The 12,646-nt window shown below is 40.1% G+C and overlaps 1 protein-coding gene and 1 long non-coding RNA gene across 2 annotated transcripts in view; both read left to right on the top strand.

Moving 5' to 3' along the window:
- Positions 1 to 12,646, top strand: part of LOC117498600 — a 60,730-nt gene that overhangs the window by 37,097 nt on the left and 10,987 nt on the right. The window contains exons 18-26 of the mRNA XM_034150795.1: positions 1,120 to 2,406; positions 5,778 to 6,774; positions 9,259 to 9,345; positions 9,432 to 9,490; positions 9,579 to 9,721; positions 9,805 to 10,017; positions 10,298 to 10,510; positions 10,612 to 10,761; positions 10,859 to 11,034. Coding sequence (XP_034006686.1) covers positions 1,120 to 2,406; positions 5,778 to 6,774; positions 9,259 to 9,345; positions 9,432 to 9,490; positions 9,579 to 9,721; positions 9,805 to 10,017; positions 10,298 to 10,510; positions 10,612 to 10,761; positions 10,859 to 11,034 — 3,325 coding nt within the window. The remainder of the gene's footprint in view (positions 1 to 1,119; positions 2,407 to 5,777; positions 6,775 to 9,258; positions 9,346 to 9,431; positions 9,491 to 9,578; positions 9,722 to 9,804; positions 10,018 to 10,297; positions 10,511 to 10,611; positions 10,762 to 10,858; positions 11,035 to 12,646) is intronic.
- On the top strand, positions 6 to 1,198 carry LOC117498369. Its single transcript, XR_004557575.1, has 4 exons — positions 6 to 40; positions 145 to 294; positions 470 to 640; positions 1,120 to 1,198. It is a non-coding gene; the product is annotated as an uncharacterized LOC117498369 (long non-coding RNA).

Here is a 12,646-nt window from a genome sequence, read left to right as displayed (position 1 = left end):
CAACAAACAACAACAACAACAACAACTACATCACCAACAAGTAAGAATTAAAGGACAATATTTCATTTAGAAAAAACAACATTACAATATTCATTTTAAGTGAGGCATCTTCTGTATACTCCCTTTGAAATGCTCTCCCTGCAGCTCCTCCTATTCTCTTTGAATACATCATTGTGGTTGAGTTGAACACCACAGATGTCACTCTAATAAATCAACTGAGTACCATTCTGAGAAGCATCCGTTACCCCGTTATCCTCAACAATGCACAAATCCTTGATGTAAACATTTCTACAGGTACAGATAAAAGCTTATTTTACATTGGTCTACATGATGTAAATATGTGAAATATGTGTTGGTGTTGTCAACCCAAAGTTTGAATCTAAAAGTTGTAAAACACACTTTATGAATATGACAGTTGGAAAAAGTCATTACATGTGTAAAATGAATTGTGTTTTTGTTTGGTCTCAAGTTTGCTCTCCGAGCAGTGCTGGTTACCAGTGCAGATGTGAGGATCAGTATCGTTGGTCATGTGACCAGTGTTTACAGTATACATCCTGTGACAACATCACTGGTGACACATGTGGATGCATCAATGCCATTCCTCCTGATGGACAATACTGCCAGCCTTCTGGTCAAAACAGTAAGTTGGTCTGCAGTAATCACTGCATTCTGGCCTGCATTTTCTATTTTACTCAAATGTAATATAAAAAAAAGCCAAACTAGAAATGTCATGATATACAAGTAAGTATGGATATCATGTTAATAAAACACATATGAACATATTATGTAAATGACCCAACTCTCTTGTAAACTTTTGTTCATTTATGGTAACAGACTTTCTCTCCATCTTCTTCAAGATTTATTTTGCAGGTTATACAATTGCTGTGACAGAGATAAAATACACTCTTATCAAAGTTAAAGATGGCTTCCACTGATGAGCTTCAGTATTGTTTTCTTTTCTTTTTACAGAATGTCTATAGGCATCATGATTATATAAATATTGCTTATTGTTTTTGCTACATTCATTGTACAGTCCTTAGAATAAAATCTAGTATCTTCTTAAGTTCACTCTCTGTTATTGTTGTATTCAGCAGTGACTCCTCTCTCTCCTTTTTACAGACATTCCAGCTTGTATTGCTACAACAACTCCACCTTCAACAACTCCACCTTCAACAACTCCACCTTCAACAACGCCACCGGCAACAACGCCGCCGGCAACAACGCCACCACCAACAAACGCCACCGGCAAACAACGCGGCCGACAACAAGGCCTACCACCAACAACGCCGCCGGCAACAACGCCGCCGGCAACCAACGTCCACCGGCAACAACGCCACCGGCAACAACGCCGCCGGCAACAACGCGGCCGGCAACAACGCCACCGGCAACAACGCCACCGACAACAACGCCACGGCAACAACGCGGCCGACAACAACGCACCGGCAAACAACGCGTCCGACAACAACGCCACCGGCAACAACGCCACCGGCAACAACGCCGCCGGCAACAACGCCGCCGGCAACAACGCGGCCGGCAACAAGCCGCCGCAACAACGCGGCCGACAACAACTCGGCCGACAACAACGCGGCCGACAACAACGCCACCGCAACAACGCGGCCGACAACAACGCCACCGGCAACAACTCCGACAACAACGCCACCGGCAACAACTCCACCGGCAACAACGCCCCGGCAAAACCCCGGCAACAACCCGCCGGCAACAACGCGGCCGGCAACAACGCCACCCGGCAACAACGCCACCGGCAACAACGCGGCCGGCAACAACGCCGCCGGCAACAACGCGGCCGACAACAACGCGGCCGACAACACGCCACCGGCAACAACGCGGCCGACAACAACGCCACCGGCAACAACGCCACCGGCAACAACGCCGCCGACAACAACGCCACCGGCAACAACGCGGCGACAACAAGGCCACCACCAACAACGCCGCCGGCAACAACGCCGCCGGCAACAACGCCACCGGCAACAACGCCGCCGGCAACAACGCGGCCGGCAACAACGCGGCCGGCAACAACGCACCGGCAACAACCGCCGGCAACAACGCGGCCGACAACAACGCGGCCGACAACAACGCGGCCGGCAACAACGCAGCCGGCAACAACGCGGCCGGCAACAAACGCACCGGCAACAACGCCACCGACAACAACGCACCGGCAACAACGCGGCCGACAACAACGCCACCTTCAACAACTCCACTCAACAACGCTTCAACAAACTCCTCCTTCAACAACTCTCCTTCAACACTCTCTTCAAACAACTCCTCCTTCAAACAACTCCCTCCTTCAACAACTCACTCCACCACCAACAACTCCACCTTCAACAACTCCACCACCAACAACTCCACCTTCAACAACTCCTCCTTCAACAACTCCACCACCAACAAGTAAGACTTAAAAGACAGTATTTCATTTATTCCTTTTGAGCAGTTTGGATAATGTATCTTTAAGTTACAACATCTTCTTGTTTAATAGCGATTGTCTCAAAATGGCGCTATGGTAATGACATTACATGTAATAGTAATAGTATGTAATCCCCAATGAAATAGGAACTCTGCTGAGTACAATGATGCTTTCCACAACAGTCTACGGCAAACGGTTCATGATATGTAAGGGGGCGTGACAAAAGTGTGGGGGCGGGGCACATCGTTACTAATGCAACAGGAACTCCCTTTCTACGACAGGGGCCCGTTCTCATTTCATCAAATCCCCCTCCTCGACTCCTCGGTCCTCCGGTAGTGACCCGGAAATGAATTTTAGCGCACCATGTTGAAGGACATCTCATTTCTCTAAATGCACTTCGAGGACCGAGCATTGAGCGTCAAGGAGGCTCTCTGGAGGAGCTATAACCGAGGATACACTGATGGGTCCTCCACGGCTCCTTCGTGGATGCATTTCCGGCAACAGTGATGTTTCAAAGAGTCGAGACGTACGGCCGGACTTATCTCAGCCAATGACAGCTCTGCATGCATCCCCTGGATATTATTTTATTAACTGCTTTCATCGCGACGCGATGTTTACAGTGAGAACAGCTGTGAGGTCCGTGCAGAAAGCAGAGCAGTGTGTATAATATATATCACTCAGTATAACAGGCCTACTCTCTTTATTTGCTTTAGTTTAGTAGATATCTACAAACAAAGTCAATATTTTTCTAAAACCATTTAGTGCTTCACATAATAAAATACACAACGGCTGTAGCCTGATTATGCTTTAGGAGCTGTAGGTGCGTGTGTGTAGTGTAGGTGTGTGTGGTACAGTGTGTGCGTAGATGCAGCGGACAGACAGGTCTCAGTTGGTTTAGTGTCCTCTGCTTACTTGTAAATAAAACTTTTGGCCCGTCATTTATTTCCCTCATTGTAGCGACCAGAGAGGGGAGAGGGGGGGATATCCAGTCTCTGATAGTGTTACGTTATTATGAGAGTGCTCTGTTTGATTCTGAAATTGTATATATTTATATAAATATATACGTGTGTGTGTGTGTGTGTGTCTGTAGCCTGTTATTGTCTCATTATACCGCACTGTGAATGAATTAAAAGTAAATATATAAGTCGTCATGAACACATCTGTCCATCAGACAGTGTGCTGCTGTGCCTCCTGTCATCATTAATGGACGTCTCTTTAAAATGACCGCTCAGAGGAGAGGAGTTCTCATTTCTCTAACCGCCTGCTGCTTCCCCTCCTCTCTCCTCGGCTCCCCTCCTCGGCTCCTCCGCTCGCATCTCCTGTGGGCGGGACTAAGTCTCGAGGATAGGAGTCGAGGAGGGGAATTTGATGAAATGAGAACGGGCCAATGGGTTCATGGTTCATTTGTTATGAAAGGGGTTGGGGAAACCATCATCCAATAAACAGGATCGCTGTTGAGTGCAACGATGCCTTTCATAAGAGTCTACAACAAACTGTTTATGAGTTATTTGGGGGGCAGGACAATATATTAAGGGGCAACAACAGTTTCTACAACAGTTGTGAACACTAACCAACAATGTCACCAACAACAATTACGTGCAGAAAAAACTATTTCTATATGACTACTATGTTGGTAGCTAAAGTCTTAGTTGACTTGTCAGATTGATTTCTTACCAAACAAATAAAACAAGGATCTTCTCTTTTTTAAACACATCAGCAGTTGCTACATCAGGTGTGAACACTACAACACAAACAATGACAACAACAAAAAGTAAATGCAACGAAACGATTGCTCTCTGACTTCACCATGTTGGCAGATATTTTCTTAGTTGACTTGTCAGATTCATTCTTCAGCTTAACAAAAATGATTGTAAAATTGGGTTGTTAGTCTCAACAACAGTCACTACAACCGGGGTGAACCCTCCAACACCCACAATGTCAGCAAAAACAAGTCAGTGCAAAATAACAATTGTTAGATAACTTTTCTGTGTTGTTGGTTATTGTCTAAATTGATTTGTCAAATGAATTCTTCATCTTAACAAACAATGGTTATGATATTGTTCTTTCAGACTGAACAACCATTGCTTCAATTGGTATAAACTCCACACAAGCTTATTTAAATCCAGCTGAGTTGAGTGTGTCCATGATGAAGATTGGTGAGATTATTAAGAATGTATATGCTCGAGATGAACAGTGACTGAGGACCTGTAGGGTTTGATCCAAATAACTCGAACAGTGTTCTAAGGAAATGCTTGAATTGCTGTTGACTTTTTCTCAATGCATTAGGCCATTATTCCTGTTTCGGTAAGAAAAAATGGTTTGAGGTTATATCAACAATGGGGGACATGTAGCCTGAGCTTAGAGAACAGATGCAAAGGCTGAAAAGGTCAGAAATGAGTGGTAGTTGTCTAACTTTAAGAGAAGGTGCCTGTTTTTGCAAGCCTTTGGTCAACACGAACATGGGAATGGGAAGTAAAAGGACAGTGTTGGCCAGTGACTAGTTTAATGGTAGGACTGGTATGGGATGGAGATCCGATTCTGGGACTTGTCTGATATTCTGTAAAGAGAAACAATACAATGAATCAGCAATGATGTGGTGGTAACCAGAAATGTGGGATGCCCAAAGAATGAACTGGTGTTGAGCTGAGATTCAAGTAAGTCTGCGCGGGAGCTGCATGATGTCTAAAGAACAAGATGTATATATTTTAAGAATCTAGATGAAGGATCAATGTGTGTTTTCTGTGTGGACAAGTATGGATTTCCTAGACCAGCAAAGAACAACAGCTATAAAGATGGCTTCTAGCACATGGAGCAAAGATAAAGACAAGCGGGAGCTGTGAGCCGAGATCAATATCCTCAGGTTTGGTGATAAAGAGCTTGTAGAAGAAGGAGATGCAATTCCAAGACAACAAATCTTGCCAAGACGCTTTTCCATCTTTCATGCATCTTCCAGCTCTATTGTAGAGTTAGGGAGGGCTGCAGCTTTATGCAGGTCGGACAGGAAGGATTTTGCTTGAGGAATGGCAAATGGCATAATTGATGTAACCAAGGAGGGCTACTAGCTTGCATTTGCTGCAACTGTCAGCCAGTAGATAGTTTGACAGAATCAAAGTCTGAGGTAAGGATAGTGGAGTGACAAAAAGACTGTGATAATACTTGAGGGCATGATTCAAGTCTGTCGTCGAGTAATTCGAGACAAACGGTGCTCAGATATGTTGGTAGGGTTCACAGGTGATCATTGCTGTTTTTAAGGCTTGGCCCTGCTCTTGAAACTAAATGTACTAATGATCTACTTGACTTGTTAAGGTGTGTATTGTTCAGCTTAACCAACATAATTATGAAATGGTCTTTTCAGACTCAACAATGGCTGCAGTTGTGACCACTACAACAACCACAATGTCTCCAACAACCACAAGGTCTATAACAACCACAATGTCTCCAACAACCACAATGTCTCCAACAACCACAAGGTCTCCAACAACCACAAGGTCTCCAACAACCACAAGGTCTCCAACAACCACAATGTCTCCAACAACCACAAGGTCTCCAACAACCACAATGTCTCCAACAACCACAGTGTCTCCAACAACCACAATGTCTCCAACAACCACAGTGTCTCCAACAACCACAAGGTCTCCAACAACCACAATGTCTCCAACAACCACAAGGTCTCCAACAACCACAATGTCTCCAACAACCACAATGTCTCCAACAACCACAATGTCTCCAACAACCACAAGGTCTATAACAACCACAAGGTCTCCAACAACCACAATGTCTCCAACAACCACAAGGTCTCCAACAACCACAAGGTCTCCAACAACCACAATGTCTCCAACAACCACAAGGTCTCCAACAACCACAAGGTCTCCAACAACCACAAGGTCTCCAACAACCACAAGGTCTCCAACAACCACAAGGTCTCCAACAACCACAATGTCTCCAACAACCACAAGGTCTCCAACAACCACAAGGTCTCCAACAACCACAAGGTCTCCAACAACCACAATGTCTCCAACAACCACAATGTCTCCAACAACCACAATGTCTCCAACAACCACAATGTCTCCAACAACCACAAGGTCTCCAACAACCACAATGTCTCCAACAACCACAATGTCTCCAACAACCACAGTGTCTCCAACAACCACAAGGTCTCCAACAACCACAATGTCTCCAACAACCACAATGTCTCCAACAACCACAGTGTCTCCAACAACCACAAGGTCTCCAACAACCACAATGTCTCCAACAACCACAAGGTCTCCAACAACCACAATGTCTCCAACAACCACAATGTCTCCAACAACCACAAGGTCTCCAACAACCACAATGTCTCCAACAACCACAAGGTCTCCAACAACAGGTAAGGGAAATATACAAATGTTTACATTACTCTTCTACGTTAGCAGCTGTTCTCAGCAATAGAACATTATCATCAATATGTACCAAAAACGTATGGTCAAATTATCTTTGTTTTCATTGCAAGTTTTAACATGCTTCTGGTTACTACACATCCAAACACTACAACATCCAAAACAATACCAACATCTGTAGTTACCAGTAGTTGTTTTAATATAAGAAGTTGAGTGTATTTTCACTAATGCATCTTTACTTGCACGGTTTCACTTACACCATTTTTTTCTTTTTGTACAACAGATGCGAAAACGACAACAGCTGCAACAACATTTATGACATGTAAGCGCTTCAAAACAATCATGACATTCAATCTCCTTGTTATCTCTAGACAGTTGTTATTTAATTAAAGTTGGGTGAAACATGTGTATGTTAAAATGTAATTATTATTTAAGATACAACACTTGCTCCAACAAGTGTGAACACAACATTCACCATGGCAACACCAGCAATTGTAACAGGTCAATGTTTTTGTCTTTTTTGTGGTGCTAAATTCGTTTTTTTATTTGACAGCAATAATACATAATGAGAAATATTACAGCATGTATTATTATCATTATTAAGCTGTTATTAAAACAATTCAGTTAGTCTTTAAGTTTCAGTGATGTTAAATGCTTGTCCAGTATTTATGTATTCAACATTTTGTATTGGCAAAAACCTTCTGGGAAACCTATTGTTTGAAACTATTAAGTCATCCCTCTTAATGGGAGAGCTGAACGTACAAGTTGTATTTATCTGTTTTCAGATCCAAAAAAAGTGTTAACATTTTTAACAAGTTTAATCAGAATATTTGAAATCCTTAGTCATCAGAATCTAATTAAATTGAATTGATTAATTTACCCAACATCTATTGACAAAACACATCTTAACACTGCAACACCTAACCTAATCCAGGAATATTTCTTCTTGCTTTATAACAATGTAGTCACACCATGGTATATTGTATTTGAGATAAACATACTTTCAGTGCAGTTTAAATGTCTTAAAGCAAGCGATGAAGGCTATAATAACTCGACTCATACTGTCAACAGTAACACACTTTTATAAAGTAGTCTTTCAAACACCAACATCTCTTTCAACACCCATCAATACCTGTATTTAGCAATATGCATTTCGATAACTCATCCCTGGTTGTTATTTGTAGAACATTTTCTGTAATTTACTTTTACGTAAGGTATTTCCCTCAACAGATGATCATACTTTATTGCAGTTAAAAATAACAAAGTAACCAAAAAAAGAAAGCTAAACTAAATATATTTACAATACTCATAACTCAACCAACAACTATTGTTACCACCAGGTTTTTAAGAGATACGTGATGGGGAAACAGCTCAGTAATTACATTGGGAAAGGGAGTAATGGACATATGTTTTATACACATGTTTTTCCATTATTACCCTTTGTTAACTAGAATGACTTCAATTTATAATTTCATATATTCTGCTACAACAGCTGCAACACTGACCACAATTGCGACAAGTAAGCGCTAAACAATAATTACAACTCTTACATATTATAATTATGAGTGATTGTTACAATTATGGTTGAAAGGGGTTGTTAATGTTCTTGCCAAACCTTGCAATTCACATTTAAAGATACTTGAACTAAATGTACTTGTGTTTTCAGCTTCTAGAAGGACTACTAGTGTGACATCAGACGTTACCTCCACCCCAGCTCCAACCACAGCACTCACAACTGCTGCTACTACCAAGGCTACACCTGCAGTAAAACAGACCACTGCTCCTGTGAAAGGTATTTTTTATTGACAAAAATGTAGAAATGAGGCTCTATGTAGCTCATTGCTTTATAACATCTCCATTACCTTTTTTTGGTAAATACATATTGATTTTTGTCTTTTCCCCTTGGTCACCAAGACTTGAAATAAACTATTTTCTTGTTCTTGTCTTGTAAACTACTTTTCACTGTGGGTTTTGAATATATTTCTTAGTGATAACATGTATGTGACTTCCCTGCAGCCTACATATGCTGATGGCTTGTCTTAAAAAAAAAAAAAATGATATTACTTTATTATGCAGCACAGGGTTCATTTTTTAAAAGCATCCATACAAAGAAAGCACAGGCGAGCCAAACGTGAAAAAAGGGCTTTGACCTCAGGGTGTAAATGGACGTATGTCATTCATTAAAAAATGAATTGATGAATTATAAATTGCAGTTCTGCTTGAATATAGGTCAGACTATTTAATTGCTACCTTCCACATGACATCTCAACACTGTTGCTGAAAAGGATATTTGCATTTTATAGAGACATGGGTTTTATACCCTGGATCTGCAAGTCATGCAAACCAAATTAAACAATTATTCACAATGGTCTCCTCTCTTCTCATATCTAACAAACTGAATAGTTTGATCTTGTTTTTATTCTCTTTTCAAATAAACAGGGTTCAATTTGGAAATGACAGTGCAATTTAAACAAGGCGTTCACAGACACATTGAATGATCCACAAAGTTCTGCATACAACAATCTTAAAAACACCATGACTGAAGTGGTAAGTGCATTGATAAATACCATATCAAATTGTAACTTGTATTTTCAGTTTCATTGGTAATGTTATGAACCGTATCTCTCCCACAGTTAAACACGGAGTATGGAGGAATCACAGGGTTTATTGGTGTTTCTGTGACAGGATTCAGGTATGGTAATTCTGGCATTTAAGACATATGGAGGCAGGAAATCTGTACACATTTGACACCACCATTTTGTTTGTGTTTGTTCTTACAGAGAAGGAAGCATATTTGCTGATTTTGTTGTTAAGACTACAGAGGTTAAAACAGCTGAATTGGCTAAAGCAAATAAAGAATTTTCAGAAGCAGTAAACTCTAATATTGCCCCTGTCATTGGCTCTGTCATTGCAGTGTACAACAGTAAGTCCAACATAGCTAGTAGGTCATTACATTTTGTTTAACTTGTATAAATACCAAACTGATGTGTTTTTCTTTCTCCAAAGGTGAAGATGAATTAGGGTTTACCGCCCCAAAGTATACTGGAAATAGCATGACACTGGTGTGCAAACCCAGCAACATTAATGTGGGACAAATAAGTAGTGTTGAGTGGACATTACGTGGAAGGGTAATTAAGCAGCTTGGAAGGAGAACAATAACTTTAAATCCTATAACAGGGTCTGTCCTAACAATAAAGAAAGCCATTCTTCTGGATATTGGTAAGCAAAAGCTGGTAAAAATAAGTCAAATAACAATTTGAATTGATGCTGATAGACAAATTAATTTGCTGCTTGGACCATCATATCTGTGCAAAAAAAGGACAATATCTCAATGTTGGACTGAAAAAGAAACACACATACTGTCATTGTATCATAATGGAAATATACAGCTATAGTCAAATACTGGAATTTTCACTATTTAATATACTAATGGTATCATTCTTTTAAAAATGTTTACAGCTAACTAATGTAATCATTGTTTTTATTATCTTAATCACAGGACTTTACCAATGCACTCTGATGGGCGACGTATTGCAGTTCATACAAAAAAAGAAGGTGACTGGAAATTATATCCAACAAGCTCCCATCATAGAATCAAAGAGTCAAATAAACGTTAGATGTCTGGGGACAGAGGGACAAACAGAATCACTTGAGTGTTGTGTGCAGTCCCCTTTTAAGGTGAACTGGTTTAAAGACTCACCTAATCCTTTTGGTAAGTTTAAAATGTTTCAGAAAACTTCTCAATCTGACCATACTGAAAACACACATCCAATAACAGTTTATTTTATTAACAACACTGTTAAACGTTCGCAGATGCTGGTGTTACTGAAAATGGAAAGCAATTCTGTCGCACATATAAACGACCGCTAGGACAATGCGGTGGATCAACGTCACTAGAATTTACTTGTAAGGTCGATAATCTCGAATATAGACGGGTAACAACATTGAACATTTTCGTAGAATGTAAGTGCAATGTTTCAAAAGTGACTATTCTTTTCGTTTGCAGTCTTTTTCCCCAATATTTTGTGTAATACTAATTGATTATTATTTATCTCCTAAGCTTTTACATGTACAGACGCTGATTATGGGGATGGACGACAAGGCGACAAATCTAGTAAAGAATGTCCTACAGGTCAAGAGGGGGATAAGATTGCGGAGTGTGATGATGGAGAGTGGAGATTGTTAGAGGACACTTGCGTTATCAAAGTAATCAATGAGTTGCTTGTTTCTTCAGAGGTAAGTGATCAGCTGGGGATAACAATTAATCCCCATTTTAAATCTATAAAACACACAGTATACCATAAAGTTATTTCAAAAACGGTCCTATGTTCACTAGTTCTACGTAACCAGACATTCCTCGTTGTGCAAAAATGGTATGTAGGAACTATTTTCTTTCTAACAAAGTACACCTGTCAACTCTGAGACACCATCTGTTCAACAAAAGCATGAAGAAAATCTAAACGTCAGGTTTCTTATAAATCAACTCAACAGCAGAAATCATTACCAGTTGCTCAAGATAATCCACTGACCTTGTGAGAAGTTTCATTTAGTATCTATTTTATTTCAACTGAAGTAAATTCGCCAATTCCAAGTGAGAAAAAATGTACCAAGCTAATTTGTTATAATATTTTGTATTGTTGTAAAAAGCCCACGTTTTCGACCAAATTACATCACGGCTTCTGCTGTCCAGTAACTTATTGTAACTAACTGACCACTGTTTTTAGATAAAGTGTGGCTCTGCAGCAACACTTCTTTAATTTTTAAAGGAGCCCTATTATGCTTTTTGAGGGTTTCCCTTTCCTTTAATGTGTTATCTAGTTTTGGTGCATGTATATGGTCTGCAAAGGCTAACATTCCTCTTCAGTGTCCTTCCAATATACTAAAGTAGTCATAATATACAACAAACAAATATTCATAATAAATCATATGTGTCCGAAAGGGAGCAGGAGGAAGCAAATGCTCATTAATTCCCACCCCTTACTTACTGCTGATCAATGATTATCCTTTACATCTTTTCTGCAAGTTATTCCTACTTACATAACATGACATAGTAGAGACACTACGTACTAACATGAAGCAGAAAATGTGCATTATAGGGCCCCTTTAACAGATCCTTTTTTTGACAGATTCTAGGAGCAAACCCCTGGATTCATGTGGAAGTGCTTACTGTGGCTTACATTTTAAATAATGACTTTGATCATTGTTCATCATTATATCTCTTATTTACTTGAGTCTTGTCCTAGAGCAGGTTATTTTGTTTGTATGCATCATGCATTATTTTTATGCTTTGGCTAAAATGACTGTGTTACAGATGCAGAGCAGATGTGTTATGAAATGTTTTTTTTTTTTACTGGCTACTCCTGCAGCACACAATCATAGGTCGTATCAGCAGAGGGGGAAGAAGTACTCTTATCTTGTACTTAAGTAAAAGTAGAAATACCATACTGTAGGAATACTACAAGTAAAAGTCCTGCATTGCAAATGTTACTCAAATAAAAGTACAAGTACAAAGTAGCAACAAATGTAAAGAATAGTATCTCAAAATGGTAATTAAGTACAGTAATTAGTACTTGAGTAAATGTACTTAGTAACTTTACACCACTGCATATCAGCTGTAACTGTTTAAAAGTAATACGCCTCCCCTCTAGTAAATCATCAATTTCAGGATTCACATAAATAACACTAATAATACTTTTTCAACAAAGATGGACACACTTGTCAAAAATGTGGTGGCTCAGATTAAGTAGACTAAAGATTCAACCAGTCAAAGGCTTTATTGCCATGTGCAAAGTAGCTACAGTGTAGTTTTGGCAATGGAAATCTTAAGTCCCAGGTTTCCTCCTATGCA

Source organism: Trematomus bernacchii, unplaced genomic scaffold (assembly GCF_902827165.1).
Source record: "Trematomus bernacchii unplaced genomic scaffold, fTreBer1.1, whole genome shotgun sequence".
In the NCBI taxonomy this organism is placed as follows: Eukaryota; Metazoa; Chordata; class Actinopteri; order Perciformes; family Nototheniidae; genus Trematomus; species Trematomus bernacchii.
The sequence above is the reverse complement of the archived record's forward strand: the minus strand, read 5'-3'. Positions and strand labels throughout refer to the sequence as shown.